Source organism: Trematomus bernacchii, unplaced genomic scaffold (assembly GCF_902827165.1).
Source record: "Trematomus bernacchii unplaced genomic scaffold, fTreBer1.1, whole genome shotgun sequence".
Lineage (NCBI taxonomy): Eukaryota > Metazoa > Chordata > Actinopteri > Perciformes > Nototheniidae > Trematomus > Trematomus bernacchii.
Window position 1 is genome coordinate 30,103 of NW_022988101.1, and position 12,011 is coordinate 42,113.

Genomic DNA, 12,011 nt, shown 5'->3' on the forward strand with positions numbered 1-12,011 from the left:
TAATTAAACATTAGTTCGCAAGCCATACAACTGAAGAGAACATCCTTAGTTAACACAAATCATATTAAAACTAATCTATTTTTTTAGGTGACTTAGGCCCCGCTCACACGGGAACGTTTGCGTTTATGCACAGTATGCGTATTCAAAAAAGTCTTCCGTTCACATGCATTCGTTTCATTTAACGTGTCTGTTCAAACGAGGCCGCTGGAAACGCTGTAGTACATATGCCGGGACTGTAAGTGGCGCTGTAACTTCCGCCACAAAATACACCAAAAGCAGCGAGTATAAGATCCCCCCGGATGTGTGTGAGGCACAAACAAAACAAACAAACGAAGATGGCTGTTATTCGCGCAAGAAAGGAGCTATTTTCGTGGTCCGACGATGAGGTGGAACTTCTTCTACATGTAACATTAGAGTACAAGACGACAAAAATACAGGATAATGTAGACTGGGAGTCCTGCAAGCCTAAATATATGGAGATAGGGGACTTATTTCAGGCGCAATATCCGAGGACCCCGACTGAGAAAGATTTCCCTCACGAGAAGAACTCCATTTCACAGGGCCAGCTTACAGCGAAGCTAAAGCAAGTACGTATTAAGTACAGGCAGGCGGTGGACCTCGGCCGTCGGAGTGGCCGAGGACGTGTTGTGTACATGTTCTTTGAGCTGTGTGAGCAGATCTGGGGTGGCTCGCCTGCTACGCACCCCCTTAGCTCCGGCGTCGAGACGGGGGACTTGCTCGACTTGGAAGAGTCGTCGCCCGGACCAAGTTCCTCCCAGAGTTTGGAGTCCAACGATTCGCCAGAGTCGAGTAGATCCAACGGAACTCTGCCAACTGCTGCGGTTGTGAGGCATCGCAGGGATCTGCTCCAGGTATGTTCATGATTTCAATCTTAAAGGGCTTGCTATATACTATGATGCAGCACCTTCCACTGAAAAACTGAACCGGTTTAAGCTTTGTAAAATTAGAAAGTATTGAGAGCTGTTTGTATTTGTAAAATGTATTGAGAGCTATTTCACAACATGCCTTTTGTGTTATGTTATCTGGTGGCTATGGTCCTATTGTGTAGTAATTCAAACTTTCTCTGGTTTATTATAGGCACGGCTGAACGGCCACAGAAGTGACCGCATGAAGAGAAAGCTTCCAGCTGAACATGCGGTGCAGGAAGAGCTGAGAGTAAAAAACCGGATGTTGGACCTAATGGAGGAAGCAACCAGCCGCAGCGCAGCCAGCATGGATCGGATGAATACCACCATGGACAGCATTAACGGCACTATTCAGAATGGCCTTTCCCTGATCAGCCATTTAATGCAAGCACCTCCCTACAGTAACAACAGTGGATATGGAGACTTCCAGGTGCCCTCATACCCACCTCGAAGGCCACACACGGCCACACCCGGCCACACACCAAGAGCAAACCCCTCTCTACCACACACGCATGGGATGAACCCTGACACCCCACAGCAACAATCTCCTCCTTATTCATTCAGCCAGTCACTGTATGAGGAGGACCTGTAAAGCAGTGAGCTTCAGTTTTTTTTATCCAGCACTTTTTGTTCTAAGGAAGTCTGGAAACATTTTTATTTTTAACTCCACACTTTGTACAAATGGAGAATCACTTTTTTTTTAGCCTTTTTTTGTAGCTAGCAAAGGTGTTTTTTTCCTTTTACTGTGTACACCTTAATAAATAATGTTATTAATAAAAACCTTTTTAAAATAAAAGAACAGTCTTTCATGTAAGGGTCAATGTACTCCGCAAGCACTCTCCTCACTCTCTTTCCTTCTCCCTCATTACAGTCAGTGAGATATCTATTGGAGTATGTGGGAGGCTGTAAGTCCTTTTCACCTTGTAAACCTAATTTCGACTAAATACACCACATTTATGAAAAGTAACCCCCCCTAGTGTCAAATATCTGAACTGTGATATGTGACATTGGGCTTTAATGGTAAAGCCCAAACTATTGTTAGGCATATATTATAGGTCTCAGATATATAAAAAACATGTCTATGAAGTGTTTTGCTCAAAATACAAAAAACATCACCCATTATAGCCTCATTCCCCTCTATTTCAGCCTGTTGCTAAAGTGCTGATACTGATTGGTTTAATGTATGTTAAATTTCAACAATCAACTCTGGAATCAATATGATCAGTATTATGCATTTTACAAAGAAAGTTTGCATTATGATTTTTATGAATTGTATAAATTCAACTTTGATTCAACATTCACTTATATTACTTTAACTGTGAAAACTATGTTTCACTAGTGGCCAATACAGTCTGAAAATACCATATCAAAATGTACGGTTCTTTTACTATATGTGTAAATAAGATATGGTACAAAATATATATGGACAACCTCACTTTGGTCCAATTCGGTAGAATGGGCCATATAACTTCATTCATGAGGATGATGACATTTGTTGCACATTATGTTCAAAGAAAGTCTGGAAGTGGTTGCAGCCAATTTTATTTTTAATTTCACACTTTGGACATTGGAGAATCACATAGTTATTTGCTTAGTTTCACATATGTGACATGCATTAAAAAGTACTAAAAAAAGTTAGGATATAATACAAAAAATCCTGTAACAGTCCTCAGATTTAGCAGCCAGGTACATATACATATACCTAGCCAGGTATATGAATATTGTACAGCAGCCTGTCGCTGAAGGAGCTGCACAGTGAGGACAGGGAATGTAACAAAGAATGTTTATCACATCTTAATCAACACCTTTAAAAAAAATTACAGTCTGTCTTTCATGTAGTCCTAAGGGTCAATGTACTCCGTAAGCACTCTCCTCACTCTCTTTCCCTCCCCCTCATTACAGTCAGTGAGATAGCCATTGCACTGTGTGGGAGGCTGTAAGTCCTTTTCAGCTTGAATTGTTCCCAACACAGACTGATCATCCACAGCGTCCTTACTGGCCTCACAAACATTGTGGAGGACAAAGCAGGAATAAATCACATGGGGCAGGTCATCCATGTTTATGTCCATAGGCCTTCTAAGAGCAGCAAATCTGGCCTTGAGGCGACCAAAAGCACACTCAATGACCACACGTGCCCTACACAGAGATAGCCCAAAGCACTGTTCCTGAGCTGTGGAGCCACCGGATGCATATTCCTTCATCAGGTACGGCAGCAGCGGGTAGGCAGGATCACCAAGAAGATAAATTGGTATGGCCTCCTCTTCGTCCACAATCTGTTTGTTCAGGGCAGGGATCTTTCCAGTTTTTAAGTACATGTTTAGCTTGGAATTAGCAAAGACCCGTGCATCATGCACACTCCCAGGCCACTTTACCACGACATCCATGAATCGGTACTTGTAATCACAGACAGCCTGTACATTAAAGGAATATTTTCCTTTCCTGTTGATGTAACTAGTGGAGTCGTTAGATGGCTGCTTGATTTCGATGTGGGTTCCGTCCACTGCTCCTAAACATTGTGGCATGTGATGAGCACAATGGAACCCCTCAACCAGATCCGCGGTCTCGGGCTCAGTAAAAGGCAGCTTGATGTATTTTGGACCCAGGTGGATGGTGATCGCTCTGCATGTCTCCCTAATAATGAGGGACAAAGCCGGGCGGAAAACTCCGAAGGCGTTAGCAGTCTTCCGTAGCCTTCCCTCGTCGCTCAGGTAATAAAGTACCGCAGCAACCCTTTTCAGTGGATCAATTGGCGCCCTCATGTTTGTTGTTTTCTTCTCGATATATGGGCGCAGTTCTTCAGTCAGGGCAACGACAGAGGCTTTGGACATGCGGAAGTTCTCCCTCCATTCATCGTCCACGACAACGCCATTGACAAAATTGTCCCACCAACTGCTGGTTCTGCCCGGTCTTACCCAAAACTTTCTCCTGGTCGCCCTTCTGGTTGTTCTCCGCGGTGGATTTAGCCACATGTCGTTTCTGTTGTTCTCCATGTCCACTTGTTGCTCATGGTCAGTAGCGTCTGTAGCACAACAGCAACCCTGTGATCCGCCATTGTTGTTGTTGTTGTAGAAACAAATCAGCAATGAGGCGGGGGTGAGGGGGAGAGGTGGGAGAGGTGGGAAGAGGCGGGGAGATGCGGGGAGAGGTGGGGCTATCGTTATTTTTTCAGGAAATATTCGTATAGAGGTGATTACACGGACTCGGTTGACCCCCCAGAGCGTTTCGTTTGCAAATCTATCCACCTTGGGACCCGTTATCGTTTGTGGTGTCAGTTTCTATCGGCCTCGTGTAAATAATAGGGCTATACGCACGCGAAACTATGCAGATACAAGCAGTTTTCTCCTCGTGTAAACGGCGCCTAAGTGAATGAGAATTAATGGCTGATAGCAAAATCAGGAGGTGACAGGCTGGGGGAGGGGAGGGGTGGGAGGGGTGTGAGGGGAGACAGTCTCACACATCCAGACCACAGTTTGCGTTTCTTTGCTTTTTGATGCAGGTTTCATGGACATTGCACGTACGATGCCTGAACGACTCCACAATGGATCCACGATGGTTTCTTGATGCACTGCTTTTTCTGATACAACGGTTGCACGGAGATCTCTGGAAGACACCAGAGTTAACACAGCCCAATCTGTTGAGGTCAACGTCGCTTTAACACTGCGGGGTCCATAAGTTTCTCCATTCTTCAGATTGTAGAAATGAAGTTCATTCGCCATATAGTTGAACACATAACCCCAAACATCTCCATTTTCCAGACTCCATTTTTCATGAAGAGCCTCAGACGGAGGGGTTTGAACACGACACAGATACTGCATCCATTTCTTGACTGGCGCTCCCGACGGATGGCGGTAAGTTGTCACAGGCGTCTCGCTGATTAAACCCATATCGATGCGTCTCTTTGCCATTTTCTTTTTTGAAAGTTTAGGTGACTTGGTGATTGGAAATGACTGGCTTTTTATCTAGTTTGCACAGATTTCTTTTTTTACCTAACTCCACCCCCACCTCTATCTTCTGACATCACAGCAAAAGGAAGGGGGTGACAGAAGAGGTGAGAGGGGGACGGGGTGGGAGGAGGACGGGGTGCGAGACAGTCTCACACAACTTTAAAGAGACTGTCTTAATACTAGTTACAAACACTGATCAAAGGACATACATCAAAGGGCTAATTAGATTGACATCAAAGGCTTATAACACGCCGGTGTGATATCACACCTACATGTTACAACACCTCACCCCCTTACATCAAAGGACAGACATCAAAGGGCTAATTAGATTGACATCAAAGGCTTATAACACGTCGGTGTGATATCACACCTACATGTTACAACACCTCACCCCCCTCACATCAAAGCACAGACATCAAAGGGTAATTAGATTAGACAACAAAGGGCAGACATCAAAGGCTAATTAGATTAGACAACAAAGGATCTACTACAAGGGGGAATATCACACCTACATGTTACAACACCTCACCCCCTTCACATCAAAGGATATCACACCTATCTGTGATATCACACCTACACACGATAACACCTCGAACAAAGGGGCTCATTAGCATAAGTAGTAGTAGGTGTGACCTGTCACAGCACCTGTCACTTTTTATGCATACTAATGTGATGGAAAGGGTATATGTATAACTACTTACAGGTATTTGTGTTCAACATGTAAGAAGTAGAAAGTACAGGTATTTGTGTTCAACATGTAAGAAGTAGAAAGTACAGGTATTTGTGTTCAACATGTAAGAAGTAGAAAGTACAGGTATTTGGGTTCAACATGTAAGAAGTAGAAAGTACAGGTATTTGGGTTCAACATGTAAGAAGTAGAAAGTACAGGTATTTGGGTTCAACATGTAAGAAGTAGAAAGTACAGGTATTTGGGTTCAACATGTAAGAAGTAGAAAGTACAGGTATTTGTGTTCAACATGTAAGAAGTAGAAAGTACAGGTATTTGTGTTCAACATGTAAGAAGTAGAAAGTACAGGTATTTGGGTTCAACGTAAGAAGTAGAAAGTACAGGTATTTGTAGTTCAACATGTAAGAAGTAGTAAAGGTAGTTACAGGTATTTGTGTTCAACATGTAAGAAGTAGAAAGTACAGGTATTTGGGTTCAACATGTAAGAAGTAGAAAGTACAGGTATTTGTGTTCAAAATGTAAGAAGTAGAAAGTACAGGTATTTGTGTTCAACATGTAAGAAGTCAAAGTAAAATGTTGTCAGAAAAATAAGTAGTGGAGTAAAGTACTGATACCAGAAACATGTACTTAGATACAGTAACAAGGTATTTGTACTCCAATACGTCCCACCTCTGGTGACAGGCATGTGTTCACACCTGATGACATCACAGTACTGAGATTTACCCAGCAGTCATTCCCATAACTTGGTGTTTCTTCCTCTAACGGTTTGAAACTCTGGATCAGAAGATTATTAGCTCCTCATGTTCATGCTACCACAACAAGAGAAAACAATAGTCATCTTCAATCACACAACCTTTATTAATGTCAACACATCTCTGTTGGCCCTGATCACATGACACCAAGATACACACATGCACGCACACGCACACACACACACACACAGTTTGGGCCGCTGCATATTTCATTTGAACAGATACCTCACATATACATTATTATCTCGGTATATTCTGTAAACATTGATCTTAACAGTGAACTACGATCACAGGTGTGTGTGAGGAGCTGCGTTCAACACGCAGAGCAACACGTGCAACACTTCACTACAAACACTAAACCATATACCATGCTGACAGGAACACATGGGGGCACAGCTGCTAACACGCCTGCTAACTTACTGCTAACAAACGCTAGCATTTGTAAGAAATTAAAATCAATGTTTAATGACGACATTTAGTTTAAACATACAGTAAGCTTAAAACAGTTTTATTCTGAAAACATTTCCGGTTAGCATGGGGTTGTGGCTAACGTCACAGGCCGCCATTGAGAGGAGGAGTCACGGATGAGATATATAGATAGGTGGCGAGGCTTTGTTCGCTCTCTTTTCACCGCAACAACTTCGAGACACCATCTGATGTCTCCACTACTCCTCTGTTTGTTTCATTACCATGCTACTTAATTAAAGTACCAAATTGAACCTTTTCAGAGACTCCATTAGTCTCTTTATGTTAACTTCTCTCCTGTTCGCGAGAACAACAAACACAATCCAACACATTCTGCTAACCTCAGCCAATGTTCTGGCTACATCTGCTCACAAATGCTAGCATATGGTAACCCTACACTAACACTCTGCTACTGTCCTGCTAATGTCCTGCCAGCTTTATACTAATGTTCTATTATGCTAACATTTGGCTAGCATTCAGCTCTGCTAACATTGTGTTAAAAGTTAAGCTATGCTAACATTGTGCTAACGTTGTGCTAACAGTGGAGCGTGTGTTGTGTTGAACGCAGCTCGGAACAGACACAGTACCACATCATGAAGCTACACAAACACAGGTTGAATAATTAGATCAGCATTTAGAGATGACATGATCTGAAACATCGAACAGCTCTCATTTACACGCCTGCAGTCCTCAGAACATCACAGAGGAGATCAAACCAAGAGACCGGCTGGAGAAACACCTCGTGTGTCCAAATGAGAAGTCCCATTGGCTCTTTTGCCCCTTTCACACCAACGCGTTTTCAGGGCCGGCTCGGAGCTAGAGCCTGAAAAGTACCGGTTTTTCCTCTTCACACCGCAGCGGCGCCGCCTCTTAGCACGTCGCATACGTCTCTCTTACGTCGAGGCGTGCAGGAAACTAAACCCACCTCCCCTGAACATGGGTCGACTGAAGAGTCTCGTCATGCCTGCCTACAAGCAGTAGCGCTGAGCAAAGTGACTAGAAGGCAACCACACACTTATAAAGAAACACTTTATAAAGTCAGGCAACACTAACCAGGCTTCGTGTGATTCTGTTTATTTGTACCTTACTCTGACCATCCGTTCGCTGTTATTGATCATTGTGGAGAGCAGGCAGACGTTTGTTATTATAGCAGCTATCAGATGGAACCAATACATGGGCTGCACAGGTTGTCATGTCCGACTATCACAAGTAGAATCATAATGAAAAATACGCTGGTAAAAAGTGCCTGTAGAAAACTGCTTAGCAAGTAGTCAGTTTAGCTTCGGTTGCTATGCTAACATCACCCATGTTATACCAGAGAAACTTTCATAACAGCGTTGTGATGCCAAACAGCGTCAATTCAGACTGACACACATTCACTTAAGGGAAACTGGGGATATGTATCAGCTGCTTGTGTGACAGTCAGACAGTGAATACTTTAGAGCCGTGTGAGCTAACCCGGAGCTAACGGGAGAATACACTCCCGTGGAAGAGCAGCCAGCACTGCAGCGGTCGCTAAATGAAACACATTAATAAACAATGAACCACGGCACTCTGGAGAAAAGTATAAGGTTGGAGAAGTCCTTATTTCATTTAATCTGGCTTCGTATGATTAAAAGCAACACGATCATCGACCCGACGCAGTCCCCGGCCCGTTGTCGTTGTGAGCTCCGTTGGGGAGCAAATTAGCGATGTAAACGGTGACGTCATGACGCAGCAGCGGCAGCTCTGGGCGGTGTGAACAGAGCGGGAGCAGAACCAGAAAAGCTCTAGCTCGGAGCTCTAGCTCGGAGCTCTAGCTCGGAGCTAGAAAGGGAAAAGCGCTGGTGTGAAAGCCGCATTTGTGGAGGAAAGCTAACGAAGCCAACGAAGCTAACTGTGTTCACATAATTCCATATTAACATTATGTTCATGTAATAAATAAATAGATAGATTAATAAATATATAAATTAAATCAACATGTACACTTTACACTGTAAAGAAAATAATAACATTTCACAATAAAAGCATCTCAGGAGATGAGCGTAAAATAACAGACGCTCTCCTGACGTGCTGCATTATAATCTGTGAAAAGCCCCCATACATATTCATACAGCTCTATGACACTAAGTTACTATATCATGTTATTAGGATCCTTATAAAGACTTTATAAAATGCTTTTATTGTTGTTATTCTGCATGTTTGTGAGTGTAATGCAGTACAGACAGCAGAGAGCCAGTGTTAATAAAGACACTCTGTATTGCTATACATATTAATGTGCTGATAACCAGGACCCTTATTACTGTCATTACTGGTGGACAGAGACAGCTTCAGTAGAGACACACAGCCTGGGGGGATTATCCGTCAATAGAGGACTGGGGGCTCTCTCCGTGGGCCGGGCTACCTTTACTGGGACGACTGGGAACAACAAGGAGAAGAGAAAAATACATTAGTCGGCAGAAAGAGAGGTCAGTGAACTGTGGTACCTGGGGGGTTACAGTATATATATCACTGTTACAGAGTGTTAGTGAACTGTGGTACCTGGGGGGTTACAGTATATATATCACTGTTACAGAGTGTCAGTGAACTGTGGTACCTGGGGGGTCTCACAGACTGTTAGTGAACTGTGATACCTGGGGGGTTACAGTATATATATATATATCACTGTTACAGAGTGTTAGTGAACTGTGGTACCTGGGGGGTCTCACAGAATGTTATTGAACTGTGGTACCTGGGGGGTCTCACAGAGTGTTATTGAACTGTGGTACCTGGGGGGTCTCACAGAGTGTTAGTGAACTGTGGTACCTGGGGGATTCACAGAGTGTTAGTGAACTGTGGTACTTGGGGGTCTCACAGAGTGCTAGTGAACTGTGGTACCTGGGGGTCTCACAGAGTGCTAGTGAACTGTGGTACCTGGGGGTCTCACAGAGTGTTAGTGAACTGTGGTACCTGGGGGGTCTCACAGAGTGTTAGTGAACAATGGTACCTGGGAGGAGCTTCACATAGTGTTAGTGAACTGTGGTACCTGGGGGGTCTCACAGAGTGTTAGTGAACTGTGGTACCTGGGGGGTCTCACAGAGTGTTAGTGAACTGTGGTACCTGGGGGGTCTCACATAGTGTTAGTGAACTGTGGTACCTGGGGGATTCACAGAGTGCTAGTGAACTGTGGTACCTGGGGGTCTCACAGAGTGTTAGTGAACTGTGGTATCTGGGGGTCTCACAGAGTGTTAGTGAACTGTGGTACCTGGGGGGTCTCACATAGTGTTAGTGAACTGTGGTACCTGGGGGATTCACAGAGTGCTAGTGAACTGTGGTACCTGGGGGTCTCACAGAGTGTTAGTGAACTGTGGTATCTGGGGGTCTCACAGAGTGTTAGTGAACTGTGGTACCTGGGGGGTCTCACATAGTGTTAGTGAACTATGGTACCTGGGGGATTCACAGAGTGCTAGTGAACTGTGGTACCTGGGGGTCTCACAGAGTGTTAGTGAACTGTGGTACCTGGGGGTCTCACAGAGTGTTAGTGAACTGTGGTACCTGGGGGTCTCACAGAGTGTTAGTGAACTGTGGTACCTGGGGGGTCTCACAGAGTGTTAGTGAACTGTGGTACCTGGGGGGTCTCACAGAGTGTTAGTGAACTGTGGTACCTGGGGGTCTCACAGAGTGTTAGTGAACTGTGGTACCTGGGGGGTCTCACAGAGTGTTAGTGAACTGTGGTACCTGGGGGCATCACAGAGTGTTATTGAACTGTGGTACCTGGGGGCATCACAGAGTGTTAGTGAACTGTGGTACCTGGGGGGTCTCACAGAGTGTTAGTGAACTGTGGTACCTGGGGGGTCTCACAGAGTGTTAGTGAACTGTGGTACCTGGGGGATTCACAGAGTGCTAGTGAACTGTGGTACCTGGGGGGTCTCACAGAGTGTTAGTGAACTGTGGTACCTGGGGGCATCACAGAGTGTTATTGAACTGTGGTACCTGGGGGGTCTCACATAGTGTTAGTGAACTGTGGTACCTGGGGGGTCTCACAGAGTGTTAGTGAACTGTGGTACCTGGGGGGTCTCACAGAGTGTTAGTGAACTGTGGTACCTGGGGGATTCACAGAGTGCTAGTGAACTGTGGTACCTGGGGGGTCTCACAGAGTGTTATTGAACTGTGGTACCTGGGGGGTCTCACATAGTGTTAGTGAACAATGGTACCTGGGAGGAGCTTCACATAGTGTTAGTGAACTGTGGTACCTGGGGGGTCTCACAGAGTGTTAGTGAACTGTGGTACCTGGGGGGTCTCACATAGTGTTAGTGAACTGTGGTACCTGGGGGGTCTCACAGAGTGTTAGTGAACTGTGGTACCTGGGGGGTCTCACAGAGTGTTAGTGAACTGTGGTACCTGGGGGTATCACAGAGTGTTATTGAACTTTGGTACCTGGGGGGGTCTCACAGAGGGTTAGTGAACTGTGGTACCTGGGGGCATCACAGAGTGTTAGTGAACTGTGGTACCTGGGGGGTCTCACAGAGTGTTAGTGAACTGTGGTACCTGGGGGGTCTCACAGAGTGTTAGTGAACTGTGGTACCTGGGGGCATCACAGAGTGTTATTGAACTGTGGTACCTGGGGGGGTCTCACAGAGGGTTAGTGAACTGTGGTACCAGGGGGGTCTCACAGAGGGTTAGTGAACTGTGGTACCTGGGGGGTCTCACAGAGTGTTAGTGAACTGTGGTACCTGGGGGGTCTCACAGAGTGTTAGTGAACTGTGGTACCTGGGGGCATCACAGAGTGTTATTGAACTGTGGTACCTGGGGGGGGTCTCACAGAGGGTTAGTGAACTGTGGTACCTGGGGGGGTCTCACAGAGGGTTAGTGAACTGTGGTACCTGGGGGGTCTCCCAGAGGGTTAGTGAACTGTGGTACCTGGGGGGGTCTCACAGAGGGTTAGTGAACTGTGGTACCGGTCCGTACATCAGATACTGAATTAACTGTATAACTTTAATTAGTATTGAGTTCACTAACTGCTATATTTCTGCCTCATAAAGAACAATTACTTTAATTATACATTACTCTCAGCTGTGAGGCAGCAGCTACATGTTAGCATAGCTCTGATGACCCGAACTCCATCTGAAGAGTGGGGTGTGTGTAGTGTGTGTAGTGTGTGTAGTGTGTGTAGTGTGTGTAGTGTGTGTAGTGAGTGTGTAGTATGTAGTGTGTATGAGTGTGTAGTGTGTAGTGTGAGTGTGTGTAGTGTGTGAGTGTGTGTGGTGAGTGTGTGTAG

General features: G+C 45.1%; 2 protein-coding genes across 2 annotated transcripts; one reads left to right on the forward strand and one right to left on the reverse strand.

Moving 5' to 3' along the window:
- Positions 1-297: 297 nt before the first annotated feature.
- Positions 298-1,634, forward strand: LOC117475717. Its single transcript, XM_034122033.1, has 2 exons — positions 298-872; positions 1,099-1,634. The coding sequence occupies exons 1-2, from the start codon at positions 300-302 to the stop codon at positions 1,516-1,518; spliced, it is 993 nt and encodes a 330-aa protein (XP_033977924.1). The 5' UTR covers positions 298-299; the 3' UTR covers positions 1,519-1,634.
- Positions 1,635-2,767: 1,133 nt separating this feature from the next.
- LOC117475716 (putative nuclease HARBI1) lies at positions 2,768-3,916 on the reverse strand. Its single transcript, XM_034122032.1, has one exon. It carries the CDS (start codon positions 3,914-3,916, stop codon positions 2,768-2,770), a length of 1,149 nt encoding a protein of 382 aa, XP_033977923.1.
- Positions 3,917-12,011: the final 8,095 nt, after the last annotated feature.

Coding starts and splice junctions, on each gene's coding strand:
- LOC117475717 (XM_034122033.1), top strand. CDS start 300: ATGTGTGTGAGGCACAAACAAAACAAACAAACGAAGATGGCTGTTATT. Junction 873..1,098: donor ATCGCAGGGATCTGCTCCAG/GTATGTTCATGA, acceptor GGTTTATTATAG/GCACGGCTGAACGGCCACAG.
- LOC117475716 (XM_034122032.1), bottom strand. CDS start 3,916: ATGGAGAACAACAGAAACGACATGTGGCTAAATCCACCGCGGAGAACA.